The 20,860-nt window shown below is 46.6% G+C and overlaps 1 protein-coding gene across 1 annotated transcript in view; it reads right to left on the bottom strand.

Annotated features, from left to right (window-relative positions):
* Positions 1-921: 921 nt before the first annotated feature.
* akap6 (A kinase (PRKA) anchor protein 6) overlaps positions 922-20,860 on the bottom strand; it is a gene marked incomplete at both ends in the record, with an annotated part of 377,282 nt that continues 357,343 nt past the window's right edge. Inside the window, 4 exons of the mRNA XM_083633037.1 lie at positions 922-957; positions 1,042-2,217; positions 4,848-7,056; positions 7,255-7,976. Coding sequence (XP_083489163.1) covers positions 922-957; positions 1,042-2,217; positions 4,848-7,056; positions 7,255-7,976 — 4,143 coding nt within the window. The remainder of the gene's footprint in view (positions 958-1,041; positions 2,218-4,847; positions 7,057-7,254; positions 7,977-20,860) is intronic.

Below are 20,860 nucleotides of genomic sequence, written 5' to 3' on the forward strand. Positions count from 1 at the left end.
CGGCTGACCGCCTGGTGGGTCAGCTGAAGCGGCCGGCGGGAAAACTGGCGCCTCATGGTCCTCCCCCTTGATCGATGGAACGTTATCCGCTAAACCCTTTTCTGAGTTGTTCATACTGTCAGGCTTGGTGTGAGACGACATGGATTTACGTGCAGATAGTTGATGGCCAAGACAAACTTGGTAACTGAAGTCTCGATGAGTAGGAACGCTGTGGAACTTGATAGCTGGGTCTGCAAGGTTCGAAGTTGGGAACGGTTGCAGAGTGTTGTCACGAGGTTAGTTTAGTCTATGAACAACTGCAGAGGACCTGCAGAACCAAACCTTTATAGGTCCCGAATATGACATGACATCATCAGTGAGTGAACTATGACATCACAGTAGGAATGATGACATCATCCTAACAAGGGGAGATGTGAGAGGAGAGGGGAGGAGAGAGGAGAGAGGAGAGGGAGAGGGGAGGAGAGAGGAGAGGGGAGATGTGAGAGGAGAGGGGAGGAGAGGGGAGGAGATGTGAGAGGAGGTGAGGAGATGAGAGGAGAGAGGAGATGTGAGAGGAGAGGGGAGGAGATGTGAGAGGAGGTGAGGAGATGAGAGGTGAGGAGAGGCGAGAGGAGATAGGAGGTGAGGAGAGGAGGAGAAGTGAGAGGAGGTGAGGAGATGAGAGGAGAGAGGAGAGGTGAGAGGTGAGGAGAGGCGAGAGGAGATAGGAGGTGAGGAGGAGAGGAGATGTGAGAGGAGGTGAGGAGATGAGAGGAGAGAGGAGAGGTGAGGAGATGAGAGGTGAGGAGAGGCGAGAGGAGATAGGAGGTGAGGAGAGGAAAGGAGAGGAGAGGAAGGTTAGGCTGCGTATCATCTCCTCTCATGTCTGCCATGCAGCCTCTGAAATGGAAACGAGAGATACACACACCACCCTCATTACATTCACAGCCACTGCAGGGGCTCGGCGAGGCCTAATACCTGGAGCAGAGGGGTGAAGTGTGGTATCAAGGCCCTGTATAATGTCCTGAGATAGGAGATCAGGCTAATACCTGGACCACTAACCTGCTTCACCAGCGCTTCGGTCCGCCCTCTTCTCCCCTTCTCCTGCTTCCCCCGTCGGGCGTCTGCCTCTCCCCTCCTCTCCTCCTCCTCCTCCCAGCTATCTCCCTCTCTCATCGCCGAGCAGTTAATTTTGGGATTAATACGCGTGGCGGTGGCGGCTGGCTCTTTTGAGGGATTTGTAGTGGAGCTGCAGACACTTATCTTGGTCATTACGGCGCCCATATTGGATTCAAGCGTTTTAGTATCTGCCAAACATTGGGCTGCGGAGGAGTCTATCGGGCCGACACGCGCCCGGGGATTAAGATAAGGAGGCCCCTCATTACGACGGCTCTCCTCCCGCTGCGCGCCGACACTCGCCTCTCCTCCAGCCACATCACAGAGGAGGTACGGGGAAGGGCTGTCATCGTTTGGTTGGGAGACGAGCCCCTGGAGACAGGAGGGGGCGCTCTTTGAGGGCGAGGACACAGAGGTGGAGAGTGAATTGTAATGAGGCGCTAGGAAAGGAGAGAAGGAGTGTTGTGTTTCCTCTGTTGTGGCTTGGAAATACAGAGTATCCTGGTTTATATCTGAGCTAGACCTCTTGGAAGGAGACAAGTAGCTGAGACTATCGACTGGTTTGGAACTGGGCCCCTCTTGAGACAAATATCCCAGAGCCTCGTTCAGACTGAGTTGGTAACCAGGCTCCAGGGAAGACAGATACTCCAGACTGTCATTGAGTTTGGGAGTAGCCCCCTGGTGTGTCTTGGTGAGTGCCATGCTGTAGCAGAGCGGAGGCCCCAGATACACCTCCTCCGTACAGGCCACAAACAGCATCTCCTCATCCCTAATTTCCGGGCTAGGGGACATGGCCGGAGAGGGGCTAGCGGGGCTAATATAACCCCCCGTGATGGGACTGATTTGCGCTTTTGTTTGGCTATCTGCAGAATTGAAATCAAGCTCGCTCTTAGAGGTTGATAGTCTCTGTCTGGAGCTCGTGAACATGACAGGGCTGGGGCTGTGACTGAGGCCCTGGGTGGGTGTGCTGTAGGAGGGGAGGCTGTAGGGCACGGGGCTGGAGCTCTTGTCTTCGGAGCATTGGCTGACCTCTCCACAGTCGCTGTCATGAGAGGAGAGGGACAGGTAGGAGTAGAAGTCGCCCTTACGCAGGTGGATGGGCCGATGGGAGTGCTCCAGGACCTGTGGAGAGGGGAAGAGAGAGGGAATACGGGGTTCCTAAGGGTGTTTTTAAACAAATTCACCTGTTACACATGATGCTGATTTATTATTATTATTATTATTATTATTATTATTATTATTATTATTTATAGGATGGCTTTGCTGATTATCAACCCACTTTGTATGATTATAATGTCGTTAATCTAAGCAGATGGGCAGTGTTTACCTTCGCTATATGTTTTCCACACAGAGAAATATCCTCCATTTGTACCACCTGCAGAAACTCCGCCCCCACCAGCTGCAAACATCAAGGCTCGTTAAAGGGATAGTTTGGTTTGTTTGAAGTGGGGTCCTATCAGCTAGTTCCATACACTAAGTGAAATAGGTAGTGTTCTGGACGCTGAGCGCACCGTCTATCGAGAGTCCAAGTCGATGTTTGAGGCAAATTTGTCGAAACTCCGTCAAGGCATTCCTGAGATATTGCGTTAACAAGCTTGAAAATGGTGTTTGAGAGGTCACAGTGACCTTGACCTTTGACCACCAAAATCTAATCAGTTCATGCTTGAGTCCAAGTCGATGTTTGAGGCTTATTTGATGAAATTCCGTCAAGGCATTCCTGAGATATTGCGTTAACAAGCTTGAAAATGGCGTTCGAGAGGTCACAGTGACCTTGGCCTTTGACCACCAAAATCTAATCAGATCATCCTTGAGTCTAAGTCGATGTTTGAGGCAAATTTTATGAAGGAGAAGAAAAGCCAGCACTCTCAAAAATGTCCTTTTGTTAATTTAATTGAAGCAGATGGCAGGTACAAACGTGTGTACACTGAGGAAGACTTCTGTCGAAACGTTTGTACCTGCCATCTGCTTCAATTAAATTAACAAAAGGACATTTTTGAGAGTGCTGGCTTTTCTTCTCCTTCATAGACCATTTTGAGCCGTGCACCCACCAACTGTTTTTTGTGAGTGTGCTTGCTTTTCCCCTTTTTCATTGAGGCAAATTTTATGAAATTCCGTCAAGGCGTTCCTCAGATATCGCGTTAACAAACATCGGACGGACGGACAGACGTACAACCCGGATCCATAATGCCTCCGGCCTGGCTATCGCCGGTGAGGCATAAAAAGCCTATGGGATTTTCCAACAGGATTTTGGATTTTTGCAGAAAATAAACTCTGTGGCAAACAAGATAATCTTCACAAATGAACAGCACTTTAATGATTTTTTTACACTGATCATGGCATATATTAGTTAAGTTGTTTTGAATCAATGGTACCACATTTGATATAACTCCTTGTAGTTTTTGAGATACAGCCATTTCTGTATCATCTATATTTAGCTATTAGTCACACAGAGTTACTCACTATAGAGTGCCTAACTCATGTCCTTTTCCAGGTTCAGCATGGGACCTGAGGGATGTCATTCCCCATTTTTCCATAGACGTTTTCAAAAATGTTTCTAAAAAGAGCTTTACTTGTATTTACACTTACCAAGCGATTCAGCTATATTCAATATTCAGAAACAGGAATGACCATAGAACATTTCACTTGGTCTGAGTGGTCTGAGTGAAACGTTCCATGGTCTCTCCTGATTCTGAATGTCATCATCCGCTGTGCTGAGAAGGTGATCGGATACAACCTGCCATCCCTTCAGGACCTGCACACAGCCAGGACGCTGAAGCGATCTCGTAAGATCATGACCGACCCCTTCCACCCCGGGCACAAACTTTACAAAACACTCCCTCTCGTCTGTCAAGACCAGAACCACTCGACACAAGGACACCTTCTTCCCAACTGCCCTCGGCCTCATCAACAAGGCCTGAAAGCCCCCTCCACCAAGGAAGGACCCTAGCAACCCCCCCCCCCCCCCCCCCACTAACGCCTGAACACTGCTGTACACCCCCCCCCCCACCCCCACCGACACACCCACACACACACTAACCCCTGAACACTGAACACTGCTACTTCCCCCCATCAAACGTCACTTTACAGCTATAGCAGCTGGACTGGAGACTAATGTATTATAGCTGCTCTGTTAACTACATTGAGGACTGTAATTCCTATTTAATTTAATTACTATATAAATCGGACTGTAAATTCATATTTAATGCCTACTTAACACTCCTATTCATGTATATATTGTACATATTGGCTGCACTTGCACTTGCAATGTTGTTACTGTTGTGATTGTCTTTGGATATTTTTCCTATTTCTTTATCTCTAAATATTGATATGACCGCTACGCTGCATACTTACACTAAGATAAATTCCTTGTATGTAATGCTTGCATATGGGTGCAATAAAAGAGATTCTGATTCTGAATATAGCTGAATCATTGGTTTTAAAACTTTTTATAACATTATTTTTAAATGTCTATGGAAAAATTAAAGGGCAATGAAATCTCTAGGTCCCATGCTGAACCCGGAAGAGGGCGTGACTTATATAATTTTTCACAAAAAACTGGAAAATACAGGTTCCTGTTCCTTTTGTGCCGGTAACCACTTAAAAAAGGATGTTACGGAAACTTGCATTGCAGCCTCATACTTTGAATGATTTGAACATTTTCAATGGATTTGTGCTGAGCTCAGCAAGTACTGTAAGTGCTGTAAAGGAAAGTATACAATTACACTGTGGACATTAATGGGTTAACATTGTACCTTGTCTCTGATATGTGCTAGTGATGCTGGTCCTTGGTCTGTGCTGGCCCCGCTGTTCTCCACCTGGTTCAGTTCTTCAGCCTGGTTCTGGTTCTCTTTGCTCTTCAGTGCTAACGAGGTCATGTCAATGATCTCCATCACAAATTCATGCACGTTCTCTTTCTTCTCCTCCATGACACACGGACGGAGGGATGAAGAGGAGGAAGTGCAGGGAAGGTGTCTGCAGCAAGAGTGACGGCCGTGTCTCTTCTTGGGAGGCAGAGACGACTCTTTATCCCTCAGCTCGCTCCTGCTCTCCTCTGTCACCAAAGACGAGAAGGCAAAGTTTTCCTGAATGGTGATGGCCTTCCGTCCCCCGGGTGCCACCCTGCTGCTGTCCCGCAATGCATTGTGGCTTGTGCAGTCCTCCATGGGCGAGAGCGATGGAGGCGAGGGGAGGGAGGAACTGTGACAGGGCAACTCCCCCCTCAGCTGTCCAACCAACGAGGATGCTCGCTTGGACGTGAAGGAGAGGAACTCACGGGATGGCAGTGAAGAAAGCGGAGTTGTCTTCACTGTGCTTGAATCGCTGTTCATCATCACATCGTTAACGTCTTGAACCGACTCTCCCGTTTTTGCGTATATGTACACCTTCCTAAATGACTCCCCTTTCTTGGTGAACAGGCTGGACTCCTCTCGTAGGAGTTCGTCGTCTTCATCTTTCCCTCTCAAACTGCTCTGGTCCACATTTCCGTTCTCTACGTCATCCACAAACTGATTGATGTAGCTCCTCGTGGCATTCCTCCTGTTCTCCTCTTCCTTGTACTCCTCCTTCTTCTTCTTCTCCCGCTCATTCTTCACTTTGTTGCTGCCGCCACCACTGGTATGGGTTTCGAGAAGTTTCCCCGCGGAATGTTTCCGGAAAGAACGTTGCTCCTTGGTGGAGGAGGCGAGGTGGGTCCCACACTGCAGCTCATCCCGGAGGCCCACCTCGGTTTTAGAGGAGGAAGAAGAGGAGGCGCGAGGTCTGATCCAGCTCTGCAGCTCCCTCTTCATGTACTCCAGACCCAATACGTAAGAACCCTCCATCTCCTCTTCCTCATCATCGTCCTCATCACCAGAGGAGGCACCGCTCAACCTCTCCTCCTCCTCTCCTTCGTCCCGTACGCCCAGCTCCTCCTCGGTGAGCGTGAGCGTCGATGAAGACAGGAGGTCGCTGTCGTCTTCGTCCTCGTCCGTACACGCCGATGTACATGACACGTTAACCACCATGCTGACGCTGGTCGCGTCTGCCTCGTCCAGGCTCTGTCCTCCGTGGTTGTTACCATGGCAACGCTTCCTGAAAGAACACGAGTTGGCGTTCGCCGCCGTGGCCGGATCCAGGAAGAGGTGGCATTGGTTTCTGAGCGCGGCAAAGTCTTCAGACCCTAGAGACGAGTCCTCAGTGCTGCTCAGCTCCGTTAGCGATGCAGTCGCTGAGCTCTCGTTGATCAGGGATGGCGGGCCTTTCCGGAAAGAGCCGGAAACCCCGGAGAGGGGAGGGTGGCGCCCGCCTAGAGACGGGGAGGCGGGGAGGCGACCGGACTGTGGCGAGCTGCTCCTGAGCGTCATATCGGACACGCTGCGGGTCATCTTCACTGCTGGAGGACTCTGGATGTTCTCCAGGCATTTCAGGAGTTCCAGGGTTCTCCGGCTCAGTTCCCCCGATGAAGGTCCTCCAACTACAGCTTCGTTAATCTGCTCCACTTCTGGTTGACCCGCCTCTGTCTCTCTCTCCTCCCCCAGGCCCAGCTCCACCAGGCTGGCCAGGCTGCCTCCGGACTCCCCCCCCGCACTGCGACATGGGGCCAAGCCGCTCTCCAGGGAGGCGCTGCGCTGCAGAGGGTCCTTAGCGGAGGGGAATAACTCCACGCCTAGAGCCAGGAGAGACTCCAGAGACGAGTCCAGGGATAACACGGGGTTCGAGACCTGGCAACTGAGCTGCGGAGGCGTCTCCAAGCTGTGATAGGGGTAAACTCTGAACTCTGTGATGTCACTGTGGGAGAGGGAGGGTTTACACGAGTTCGGGGCATGTCCCCATGCCTCGAAGTCCGCGGGTGTCAGGATCCCACGTCCGTTAATGAGGATCTCCACAGCCTCGCCTCCTCTCCGCTGCCTCCTTCTCTTCTCTTCCACCTTCTTCTCATCTCTGTTTCTCCTATTCTCTCCTCTGATCTCATCTTTCTTCCACCTGCTCTCTCCATCTTTATTATCCCTTGTCTTTCTACTCTCACTTTCATTCTCTTCTCCACTTCGTCCGTTCTCTTCCCTACCTTCCTCTCTCTTCCTTCTCCCCATCTTGACTCTTTGGTCGTACACGGTCACATGGTCTCTGTACTGACCAGGGTGACACACACCTACATTTTCGCAGGAGTCAACTCCCATAGACATTCTCCTCTCCTGCTCATCTTGATCCTGGTCCTCCTCCTCTCCCTGAAGTTCAGAGTTTGTCGTTGTCTCCGTGTCTCCTGTATCGCTGACGATCCCGCTCTCACTCTCTGACCGGAGACTGCCTGGCGACTCACCGCTCCCCCTGCTATCGCCACCACAACCTCCTCCTCGGCTCAGCACCAGACCACCCAGGAGGTCTGGAAGAGACTCGATGGAGGAGAACGAAGAGTCCTTGCTCAGGCTCTTGAGCAGAGTTTGCTGTTTCCTTTTTGCTTTGGTCTTAAGCGGTGAAGATGACATGCTCCTCTGGTAGATGGGGAACTGAGGCTGCTGGTACAGTTCCACGTTATGGAGGCTGTACACCTGATAGATGTTGTTTGGGGGAGTAGCGTCTAAGTTTTGATCTGAGGCTGATTCCCTCCTATTGGACACAATCTCACAGGACTGATTGGCTGGGATACTGATAGACTGGATCCCGGTGGTTGGCATTCTGCTGAGTGGGTTCCCATTGGACAGAGTCCTGCCTGAGGAGCGGTTTGGGTCTGCGGGGAGATTTTGTGTGAGATCCGGTTTCGTTATGTCATGCGGTTCCGGGTCTGGTTCTGTGATTGTCATATCGGTCTCATCCCATTCCCAAGAGTCGTCCGGCGCCACCGGGCCGGCCGAGACCGGGCTCTGCCGGAGGTCTACAAGACCCGGTTCTAGAAAGTTCCCTGGCACCTGGAGACAAAAAGGAGAAAAACAAGAAAGAGTTGTTGTGAAAATATTCATAAAAGATAATATCTATACAATTGGGTATGTGGACTTTGTTTCTTTGTTTGTCTGTCTGTTTCAAGTTCTGTGTTCGGCCACAGCTATGCCGTTTTACGTGAGATCGGGATGAAATCTTCAGGGTGTGTAAAGGGCACCCATGCGGGTGACCTAACGGAGCCAGATTTTCTAATTACCGTCGATAGATAGATATATATATAGATATATAGATATATATAGATAGATAGATAGATAGATAGATATATATACGGTATATATATATAGATAGGTATACATGTATGTATATATATATATATGTATATGTATATATATATATATATATACAGTATATATATATATACATATATATATATACATATAGATATATATATATATACATATAGATATATATATATAGATATAGATATATATATAGATATATCTATACATTATATAGATATATATAAGGAAATAATAGGATACCGTAGATAAAATATATGCAATCAGTAAAATATAATTAAGAAGGATGAAGGTAAGATAAGGATCTTTGTCATGATAATACAGAGATCCTCATGGCTTGAAATAATTCTTGCTGATGTTTGCAGTTTACAGACAAAATTCCACATCAGTGTAAGAGCATAATGGGATCATAATTCAGGCCGGGCATTAGATACCAAGCAGGCCAGGCCAATATGGGCCGACGTGTGTGCCGGCGAAAAGGTTTGGGCCGTTTGAAGCCCAATTTGGGCCGTTTGAAGCCAGATTTGGGCCGTTTGAAACCCAATTTGGGCCGTTTGAAGCCCAATTTGGGTCGTTTGAAGCCAGATTTGGGCCGTTTGAAGCCCAATTTGGGCCGTTTGAAGCCCAATTTGGGCCGAGTCCAATTTTACAATGAGATGCACCCACTTTAACCCTGAAGTGTAATTATTACTTCAGACTAACTAATAAAGTAATAAAACCACTAGTAAACCAGTAGGCGGCGCCTGGCCTGCTGTTCAGTGAGTGGCCTGACTGCGGGCACGCAAAAAAAAAAAAAAAAAAAAAAGAATTTGCAGGCCAGGCCAGGCCAGGCCACCGGGCATTTGCCCGACGTGCCCGATTATGCAGTCCGCGCCTGATTCACATGATCAGATTTATGATTGAAATAATGTATGGATAGAATGCATGGATGTATGGATAGAAATGTATCCAAATGTGCCTCAAAGTTCATCAGTTATATCTCTACAATCTCCATCGAGACTGTGAATGTCTTATGGCACTTTAACACCATAAGTTACCATACTGTCATTTAAAAATAGCACATCATATTTTCATTTGTGTGATCAGCGATTTTTTCTGAGTAGGTTTCACTTTTTCAAATACTGGATGTCTCATTTTGGAATGGTTTATTTGGATGTGTTGAAAGTGGCAGGTCCTCTCTCAGAGTCTTATTTTGACTCAGGGCTGCATTTGAACGAGAAAACACTGACAAAACTTTGACAGAATACATTCTGTGATCAGTTAAAAAGAGTGAAATCAGCCCCCAAAGCAATTGCTTATAAATCTCAACACAAATTATTCTGCTCTCTGGAACAAAGCGATGAATTATTCAAAAACTGCTTCTGAGAGAGAGAGCACGACGCTGAAAACCCTAAAGTAAATACGTAATCAAAAGCCTTCAGAAAGCTCGGCTGTCTAAAAATATGCTTAGACACAGGAATTCTTCCCTTCCACAGACATAATTATACAAATTGCTCCGTGTCTCGTTAACAAGAGAGGGGGGTAATTCGTATTAGCCATTCATAGCCTATTAATCTAATAAACTAGCTGGCTCTGTGTGTGTGTGTGTGTGTGTGTGTGTGTGTGTGTGTGTGTGTGTGTGTGTGTGTGTGTGTGTGTGTGTGTGTGTGTGTGTGTGTGTGTGTGTGTGTGTGTGTGTGTGTGTGTGAGAGAGATATGGCTCTGTGTAATGAATTTCTATTAGATTTGTGTTTATTCCCCTCGTGCTGATAAGGGAGATGGGGGTAATGACTGAACTGGATTTTGCCATTGCAGACACATTCAAAAACACACTCAACACAGAGGGGAGGCTATCAATCAGAATAATCCAATCAAATCGAGTATTTGATGACCCACACAAACCTTGTATATAATTTAGATATGTAATTTATCTATTTTTTGTCATTTTTCAACAGCTGAGTTGGAGGCATGTTTGCCATCCCAGACAGAGGAGGGAAGTGACTTGTTGTCCGTTGTCCGCGGTGGCTGGTTGTCTCAGAAACTCACCAGCCAGTTTGAGTATTTCACCAGCCAATTAGATGTAGAAAGCGACTCCAGACCATGGTTGGTTGGCTGCCAAAGCAGCTGGCAGAGCAGACAAATTTACCAGTCAAACACTGGTTATAATTTCCCACCAAGAGTCAGAGTCAGTCATTTTATTTGCCATTTGCAGTGAACTGCATTGGAATTGGGGTGCAAGGAGCTTAAAAACATAACACATACTGTACATAACAAATCACACTGACAAAGTATAAAAAAAATGTATGTATAAAAGAGTAAAAAAGAATAAAAGAATAAAAGAGACAAATGCACTTGTAGATAGGCACACATCAACTGACTCAGATATAAAGTGCAGGATAATAAAGTGCACAAAGTAAAGTGCCTATAGAGTCAGTATTTCAGACATCTAACATTTGGTATTGTTATAATTTAGTCTACACACTGCACTTGTTATAATTTAGTCTACACACTGCACTTGTTATCATTTAGTCTACAAACTGCGATTGTTATAATTTAGTCTACGATAGTGTTGGAGTACTCGAGACTGGTCTTGGTCTCGAGACCGGTCTCAAGACCACATTTTGGTCGTCTCGGACTCGCCCTCCATCGGTCTCGGTCTCGTCTCGGTCACCGTCTCGGGCAAGCCGGACTCTGGATTTTATTTCAAGACCAGCCGAGCCCACAACTGCAGTGACATCATTCCTTGCCTGTGTATATATATTTTTTTTATGTGATTGGGTGTAAAAATCCCTCTTTCAATCGCAACCAATAACTTTGCAGTTTGAAAGTTTCTAATGCTGTAGCTACTCCCCTCACGTCCATGCACAAAGGAAGACAACACAGGTCAACAAGGTGGCTGGAGACAAACCACAAAGGGGGGGGAGTCATAGGTCATTCTGTCCACTGTGTTTTTTGTTATCAATTTTTTATTCATGATTTTGTTACATAATACAGTACAATGTCAAGTAGATTTTGAGATGTCCCCGGAGGGATCAGGGAGAATAAGAATAAAGACAAAAATACAAAGATACAAAAAATAACCCCCCCCCCCCCCCTCCCTTTCCCACCCCTGTGGCGATCCGGACCCACCCCGCCCACCCCACGTTGGTTTAGAAGAAACAGAGAACACTGTTACCATTCAACAAAGAAAGTAAAGAAAATGAGTACCGTAAATTCCGGACCATAAGGCGCACCGGTATATAAGCCGCAGCAGCAAAATTGACTGTTTTTTACATATATAAGCCGCACCGGACTATAAGCCGCGGGTGTTTTGATGTTTAATTACCATATGTAAGGGTTCGTGCACAGAGGGGATTGTCGGGAAAGAGATGGCTGTTTGGGGAAGCTCCCATTTATTAACATTTCAACAAAATCAGCATTACGGTACTATAAGAAGCTCCCATTTATTAACATTTCAACAAAATATCACACAGGATAAGGTGCAGTCACGGCTGTAAACAAAATAACTGTAAAACAATAATAAAACAATCAGTCAACAGTAGTGAGCCTACCAGAAAAGTCATTAATCCTTGTCTTCATCTTTTAGGTGAAGGTGCAGCAAACGGCTGTAACCAGAGAAGTCAAGTCACTAATCCTCGTCTTCCTCTTCTTCCTGCGTACTGAAACCACCAAAGTCCTCATCTTCAGTGTCGGAAACGAACAGGTTCAGGGTGGCTTCGTCAACCACTCTCCTCTCTCCTTCATTGTCACTCTCAAAACCAACGAACTCCTCTTCGTCACTGTCGGTGTCGGCATCGAACAGCCTCTGAAGCCTCTGACGGCCCTCAGCGCCAGCTGTGGCGGCGTCATCCTCTTCATCCCGCAGCAGTCCAGCCTTTCGGAACCCGTTGGTGATTGTGGATGTTTTCACACTCCTATAATATTCCGTGATCTTCCTTTGTGTGAATTCGCCGAAGTTTGTGATTTTCTCCTGGTAGTCGGGAGGGAGTTGTTGGCACACACTCGCCCTGACGGACAGTCCCTTTCGTCTCATGAATCGGAAGCACCAAGATGGGCCACCTATGAAATGTTCAATTTTCATTTCGGTGGCGACTGTTTTGGCCTTCAGTCGGATCTGCACCGTGGAAACGCCTCGGCCGTCTGCTCTCTGGGTCAACACCCAATCTTCAAGGGAATCTTCAAGTTCGGGCCATCTGCTTTTATGACCTCTGAAGGACTTTTTGGTCTTCTTGCACTGAGACAGTTCCTCCTGCTGCACCTTCCAACGCCTCACCATTGACTCGTTGATGCCCAGGTTACGCGCTGCTGCTCTATTTCCCTCTTTTAATGCGAGATTGACTGCTTTCAACTTGAAAGCTGCGTCGTGTGAATTTCTGCGTACCTTCCCCATGGTAAGTGAGAGAGAGTTGCTTCTACTGCTCGTCTTGTTGTGATTCCGGGCTGCTGATGAACTTTGAACCGGTAGGAGTAACCGGTTGATTTCCGCCAATGATGTCAAGTCAAGTCAAATTTTATTTATATAGCACCTTTCATACACAAAGGCAATTCAAGGTGCTTTACAAAAAAATAATCGAAAAAACAAGCAGCAAAGCAATGCACATAAAATGTGCTGATGAAGCTGTGTAACCTGTAAAATCCATCGATTTTGGAGGTCACCGAGTGGCCGTTTGCTTACCGTAATTACCATATGTAAGGGTTCACGGACAGAGGGGATTGTCGGGAAAGAGATGGCTGTTTGAGGAAGCTCCCATTTACCGTATTACCGTAACATTTCAACAAAACAACATAACACAACACCACCTTTGTTTATTTTTACAGTGCACACAGTGTCCGCGGTGTGGTGAAAAGAGGGCAAGAGAGGAAATTAAAACAGAAGTGGATTTATAGTTAGAAAGAGTGCTAAAAAAGAGAGATTTTATTTGTATTTTATTTATTTTTTCTGAAAAAATCCATAGATAAGCCGCACCGTTATATAAGCCGCAGGGCCAAAAAACGGGGGGGAAAAAAAAGCCGCGGCTTATAGTCCGGAATTTACGGTATTTAAACAAAAATGATGAGGTCAACAGCTGTTTGACGTTAGTTGCTGTAGAGGTCCATGTTAATAAAGTTTTTTCACAAGCTCCGTGCATTCGAGCTATTGATATTTCCATATGCACAATGTCCAGGAAGGACATAAGCCATGATTTATGGTTGAGAATGTGTGGAGGACTCCATCTTAGAGCGAGCATTTTCTTGGCAGCTGTTAGACCTGTAAATAATACCTGAGATTTATAAAACGGTAAAGCAAGAGGTGATGTGTCGTTCAAAATTAATAGTTTAGGACAGCAGGGGACAGGCACGTCCAACAGATCTGATAATGTGAAAGATTTTTTTTGCCAGAATATTACAACTCCAGGACACTCCCAGCACATGTGGATGAATGATCCGACAAGGTTGAGATTACACATTTGGCAAACAGGGGTGGAGGTTTTCATGAGGTTGCGTTTTCTTGGTGTCAGATAAAGTCTATGTACGAAATTAAAGTGAATTAGTTTATGGTTTGGATTTTTGGACGTGCTGTCTATATTGTCCCATACAGTGGACCAGTTCACCTCTCCTTCATTGAGACCCAGGTCTCTCTCCCACACTTTTTGGACAGCAAGATGACCAGAGGAGGAAGTCAGTAACAAGTGATACAGTCTGGATACCAAACCACTGGTGTGTACACCTTTATTGAATATAGTATGAAGATTATGTGATCGTAAGGGACTGGTCCAGGGGACGCCATATGCACGCATAGAAGATCTGAGTTGCAGATATAAAAAGAACGAAAAGCCGGGTAAATCATAAGGTGCTCGAAGATCGTTGAATGATCTGAGACCCTCTTCACTACAGACATCAGCCAATACATGGATACTCCACTGAGGAAAAGTAAACGAGACACCTCCAGAAAGTAAAGCAGAGTTATGAAAAATAGGACTATTTTCATGCCATTTTACATGAGAATGGGTGGCTTTCTCTACCTTATGCCAGGTGGCTAAAAGAAAATACATTATGGGGCCCATTGAGTTGTAGCGTTTAAGAGGTAAATTAGAGTAGATTAGGTCTTGTAAACGGTGTGGAAAAGCTATTTTTTCCTCTATTGTTCGCCATGAGACTGAAATGTTGGGGTCTAACCAGACTGATAATGGGCGTAATACATATGACCAAAAATACATCTTTAGGTTGGGCACGGCGAGTCCTCCATCGTGTCTGTCACGTTGTAAAGTAATCAATTTGATTCGTGGGCGCTTCCCTCGCCAGATAAATTTTGTAATGAGAGCGTGAATCTTATCCCAGTAGTTTTTAGGAGGTGAGAGGGGTATCATATTGGAAAATAAATTAATTCTAGGTAAAATGTCCATTTTAATAACTGAAATGCGGGCTTGCGGAGAAAGTGGGAGAAGAGTTCGTTTTTCTAAGTCGGCCTCCACTCTATTTAAAATACCTTGGTAATTTTTAGTTGTGGTTAAGTAGAGAGAGGGGAAAATTTATATCCCAAGGTATTTAAAGGATTTTACTACTGGGATGTGAGGAGGTACAGAGGAAGGGCTAAGAGATGAGTTAAGTGGGAGTAGGGAGGACTTAGACCAGTTGATTTCAAAACCTGAGAGGGCACTAAATTCTTTGAAGATATTTAGAACGTATGGAGGTAGTGGCATGGTCTATGTATAATAAAATATCATCGGCAAATAAAGAAATGTGATGTGTAGTGTTACAGAATGTGATGGGTGAGATCATAGGGTGTTGTTTTATTTCTAGAGCTAAAGGTTCGAGTGAATGCGCAAATAATGATGAGGAAAGTACGCAGCCTTGACGGGACCCTTTGTAGATAAAGGATTAGAGAAAATATTGCCTGTAATAATCATAGCTGAAGGATTAGCATAGAGAACTTTAATCATGCTAATGAAGTTAGTGCCCAAGCCAAATTTATCTAGAGTCATCCATAAGTACTCCCATTCTAAACGATCAAATGCCTGCTTGGTGTCCAGTGAGAGGACTGCACAAGGGGAAGGAATGTCTTGTGTGAAATGTATCACATGTAAAAGTCTACGTATATTATCTGCAGCTTGTCTAGTTTTAATGAAGCCGGTTTGATCGTGATGTATAAGTTTGGTCATATGTTTTTCAAGTCTCATGGCTAACACCTTGGCATATATTTTGATTTCAGCATTCAAAATTGAAAGAGGTCTGCATTTAGTCTACACACTGTGCTTGTTATCATTTACTGTACGCACTGTGCTTGTTATCATTTAGTCTACACACTGTGCTTGTTATCATTTAGTCTACACACTGCGCTTGGGAAGAAGCTCTTGGAAAAGCGAGTGGTGGAGCATTTAATAGAGCGGTAGCGTCAGCCCAGGGGGAGTAGATTAAAGAAGCTGGTGGCTGGATGACCTGCAGGGTCCAGCTACAAGCCTCCAGCTACAAGCCAAACTATTACATTTTAAATTGTTAGCCCAGATGTTTCACAGCTTCTGAAAAGTTGAGTTTTTGGAGATGCAAAGGTTTCTTTGTAGAACTTTGATGAATTGTTAAGTCAACTTACAGCGGCCTCGGTCAATTAGAATGCAATCGAATTGAGTCTCACATGAACCCATGCGGCTCTCCCAATTTTTTGTCATTGTGCAGAATGATTTATGACCCTGGTACTCAAACTACTGAAAATGCACTGTAAAAATCAACCCACATTCCAGATTTATCTCTGTCGGAAATTTACAACTTTTTGGAGTTGTGGTGGCCTGGATCTGTTGGTGTAAACCTCAACAAGAAGAGTGTGATGAACAGATAAGTCTTGTAAGCAACATCTATGTAAGTCTCCCCTTTTTTGTGATCATGGATAGATGTGGATTTTTTTTACACTAGGTCTTAGTCACAACCAGTGTTGTGCAAGTTCAGACTTCAGCTAGCTCAAAGTTCAGCTCACACAGATTAAAATTATCTAGTTGACGTTCATAGCTCACAATTTAAAAATTTGAACTAAGTTCACAGTCTCAAAAAATTAACAGTTCATAATAATAATAATAATAATAATGCATTTTATTTATGGGCGCCTTTCAAGGCTCTCAAGGACACCGTACATACATGGTTAAGACAAGCAGCAATAGTCAAGGCTTAAAATACAAAAACAGATATAATTTAAAAAACAACAAGTAAGTAAAATAATTAGTGGAGACAATAGGCCAGTTTAAAAAGGTGTGTTTTCAGGTGTGATTTGAAGATGGAGAGAGAGTCAAGGTGTCGGATGGTTTGTGGGAGGGAGTTCCAGAGATGGGGGGCAGAGCGGCTGAAGGCTCTGGACCCCATGGTGGTCAGCCGGGCAGAGGGTATGGAGAGTTGGAAAGCAGAGGAGGATCGGAGAGCACGGGAGGGAGTGTAAGTGTGAAGGAGTTCAGAGAGATATGGAGGTGCAAGATTGTGAAGGGCCTTGAAGGTGAGAAGCAGAATTTTGTAATCAATCCGGTATTTAACAGGGAGCCAGTGGAGCTGTTGAAGAACGGGAGTGATATGCTGAGTGGAAGGGGTTCTGGTAATAATACGGGCGACTGAGTTTTGAACGAGTTGGAGTTTGCGGAGACATTTGTGGGGAAGACCGAAGAGGATGGAGTTGCAATAGTCGATGCGGGATGTGACCAGGGCATGAACGAGAATGGCGGTGCTGTTGGGTGTAAGTGATGGGCGGAGACGATTGATATTGCGAAGGTGGAAGTAGGCGGACCGAGTGATGTTGTTGATGTGAGCTTGGAAGGATAGAGTGCTGTCGAGGATGACACCCAGACTCTTAACTTGGGGGGAGGGGGGGACTGTGGAGTTGTCAATGGTGAGAGAGAAATTGTCAGGTTTAGCCAGAGTGGACTTGGAGCCGACAAGAAGAACCTCTGTTTTATTGCTGTTAAGTTTGAGGAAGTTGGATGCGAACCATGATTTGATTTCCAGTAAACAGTCGGAAAGGGAGGTGGGCGGAAGAGTGGAAGTGGGTTTGGTGGAGAGGTAGAGCTGGGTGTCATCCGCGTAACAGTGAAAAAGGATGCCGTATTTCCTGTTCATGTTCATTCCATTTTGTTTTTTGTTTTTTTCAGTGTCAAGTCAGCCAGAATGTAGTCTGACTGCTTGGAAGCAGCCTGCGGGTCTAAGCTCTGCCATTGTGCCGACCATTTCAGTCAGAGGGAAGGGAAATCCCATTCCGCTCATTGTGTGTCGCTCTGAAATGCCTCCGCCGCTGTGAAACAACGCTAGCGTTACTACACACTGAAAACGGCAAGTTTTGAAGAAGATTTGGATTGTGAAAATAAAGCAGGCCTGCTTGGTCCTTTCGGTGGATGGTTGTAAAGATAACAGAGCCTTTTCTCCCACTAGACCAGAGTGAGAGAAGACGAGCCAGACTCTCTCCTGCCCTGGTACAGTGCAAAACGGAGATTGTCTGGCAAGTGAGACTAGCCAGAATGTAAAAGTAGGTCTTCCACTTTAAGGCTTTCAAAATAAAATCCTTATTGTAACATTGACCTTAATATTAATTTTGAGCAACGCTTTACAGCCATAGGTTCACTCCATATGTAATCTAAACATTATGAGTATTTTGATACAAGATTTAATTGTTTGTTGAAATACCTTTTTTCTCCATAGGTGAGAATTTGAATGCCTTTTATTCTGAAAGTAAATCACGGTATTTCCATTGCTAGTCTGGCTGCTGCTGTCTTGACATAGCCCAAAACAGGCCCAAGTCCATTCGGGGAAAACATCCTCGTATCACATGACCACACACACACACCGCAGTGTGTGTGTGCGGAGAAGAAAAGAGAAGCAGAGAGAGAGTACGTAGAAATGACAGTAGCAAAACCTGTTTCTTTCCTATGTAAATTACCACACGCATGTCTACACAATGGGCAATTATCAAAGTCAGAAAAGAATGAGAAAAGAACAGAAAGTGTGTCGTTGACTCCCGCTCTTAATTTCTATAATGGCATGCGCTCAGTTCACGCGCAAAATGAGCTCATTCAATGAACGGCGCACTTTTAGTACTTTCATTCACAACACTGGTCACAATTATTGAAGATGCCTTATAAATAAAATAATGCAATCCATGGGAATCAATTGGGAAGATGAACCTGTTCTTACAAGTTACTGTATCTCTGAAATACGACAATGTCTTTAAGGACTCTCCAAGGTGTAAACTCTGCTGTGATAGCTTAACTTAATGCTTCAAACACGTCATCATCAACGCCACATCGAGCTTCACAGCTACTTTCCCTCTCGTCCTTTACACATGCAGAGTTGGGAGGATCAATATAGATCTCTAGTGACAGGAGGGGAGGAACCTCCAGCTGGAAGGAAGCTCTCTCTATCTCCTCCCCGCCGGGCTGATCTCTATCCTGGGCATCATCTCAGCGTGTGGGCCTCCTCCCTTATCTATCATGCTAACCGTCGCTACATTTATTCTCTTCTTATTCCCTGTAGGCTCCTAAGTGGAGCATAAGGCCGCAACCACACAACGCCAACAGGCTCCAGGCAGTCTGTCAACAGGCTCCGGGCAGTCTTCCTCGTACAGAGGAAGACTGTCAACAGGCTCCGGGCAGTCTTCCTCGTACAGAGGAAGACTGTCAACAGGCTCCGGGCAGTCTTCCTCGTACAGAGGAAGACTGTTAACAGGCTCCGGGCAGTCTTCCTCATACAGAGGAAGACTGTCAACAGGCTCCGGGCAGTCTTCCTCGTACAGAGGTCTTCCTCATACAGAGGAAGACTGTCAACAGGCTCCGGGCAGTCTTCCTCATACAGGGGAAGACTGTCAACAGGCTCCGGGCAGTCTTCCTCGTACAGAGGAAGACTGCAGTAGGCTCCGGGCAGTCTTCCTCATACAGAGGAAGACTGTCAACAGGCTCCGGGCAGTCTTCCTCGTATAGAGGAAGACTGTCAACAGGCTCCGGGCAGTCTTCCTCGTACAGAGGAAGACTGTCAACAGGCTCCGGGCAGTCTTCCTCATACAGAGGAAGACTGTCAACAGGCTCCGGGCAGTCTTCCTCGTACAGAGAGTCTTCCTCATACAGAGGAAGACTGTCAACAGGCTCCGGGCAGTCTTCCTCGTACAGAGGAAGACTGTCAACAGGCTCCGGGCAGTCTTCCTCGTACAGAGGAAGACTGTCAACAGGCTCCGGGCAGTCTTCCTCATACAGAGGAAGACTGTCAACAGGCTCCGGGCAGTCTTCCTCGTACAGAGAGTCTTCCTCATACAGAGGAAGACTGTCAACAGGCTCCAGGCAGTCTTCCTCGTACAGAGGAAGACTGTCAACAGGCTCCGGGCAGTCTTCCTCGTACAGAGGAAGACTGTCAACAGGCTCCGGGCAGTCTTCCTCGTACAGAGGAAGACTGTCAACAGGCTCCGGGGAGTCTTCCTCGTACAGAGGCTCCGGGCAGTCTTCCTCGTACAGAGAGTCTTCCTCATACAGAGGAAGACCGTCAACAGGCTCCGGGCAGTCTTCCTCATACAGAGGAAGACTGTCAACAGGCTCCGGGCAGTCTTCCTCGTACAGAGGAAGACTGCAGTAGGCTCCGGGCAGTCTTCCTCATACAGAGGAAGACTGTCAACAGGCTCCGGGCAGTCTTCCTCGTACAGAGGAAGACTGTCAACAGGCTCCGGGCAGTCTTCCTCGTACAGAGGAAGACTGTCAACAGGCTCCAGGCAGTCTTCCTCATACAGAGGAAGACTGTCAACAGGCTCCGGGCAGTCTTCCTCGTACAGAGAGTCTTCCTCATACAGAGGAAGACTGTCAACAGGCTCCGGGCAGTCTTCCTCGTACAGAGGAAGACTGTCAACAGGCTCCGGGCAGTCTTCCTCATACAGAGAGTCTTCCTCATACAGAGGAAGACTGTCAACAGGCTCCGGGCAGTCTTCCTCATACAGTGGAAGACTGTCAACAGGCTCCGGGCAGTCTTCCTCGTACAGAGGAAGACTGTCAACAGGCTCCGGGCAGTCTTCCTCGTACAGAAGAAGACTGTCAACAGGCTCCGGGCAGTCTTCCTCTGGCACCGGGCAGTCTTCCTCGTACAGAGGAAGACTGTCAACAGGCTCCGGGAAGTCTTCCTCGTACAGAGGAAGACTGTCAACAGGCTCCGGGCAGTCTTCCTCATACAGAGGAAGACTGTCAACAGGCTCCGGGCAGTCTTCCTCGTACAGAGGAAGACTTTCAACAGGCTCCGGGCAGTCTTCCTCATACAGTGGAAGACTGTCAACAGGCTCCGGGCAGTCTTCCTCATACAGTGGAAGACTGTCAACAGGCTCCGGGCAGTCTTCCTCGTACAGAGGAAGACTGTCAACAGGCTCCGGGCAGTCTTCCTCGTACAGAAGAAGACTGTCAACAGGCTCCGGGCAGTCTTCCTCTGGCTCCGGGCAGTCTTCCTCGTACAGAGGAAGACTGTCAACAGGCTCCGGGCAGTCTTCCTCGTACAGAGGAAGACTGTCAACAGGCTCCGGGCAGTCTTCCTCATACAGAGGAAGACTGTCAACAGGCTCCGGGCAGTCTTCCTCGTACAGAGGAAGACTGTCAACAGGCTCCGGGCAGTCTTCCTCGTACAGAGGAAGACTTTCAACAGGCTCCGGGCAGAGGAAGACTGTGATGGCTTCT

Source organism: Poromitra crassiceps (genome assembly GCF_964638095.1).
Source record: "Poromitra crassiceps genome assembly, chromosome: 3".
NCBI lineage: Eukaryota > Metazoa > Chordata > Actinopteri > Beryciformes > Melamphaidae > Poromitra > Poromitra crassiceps.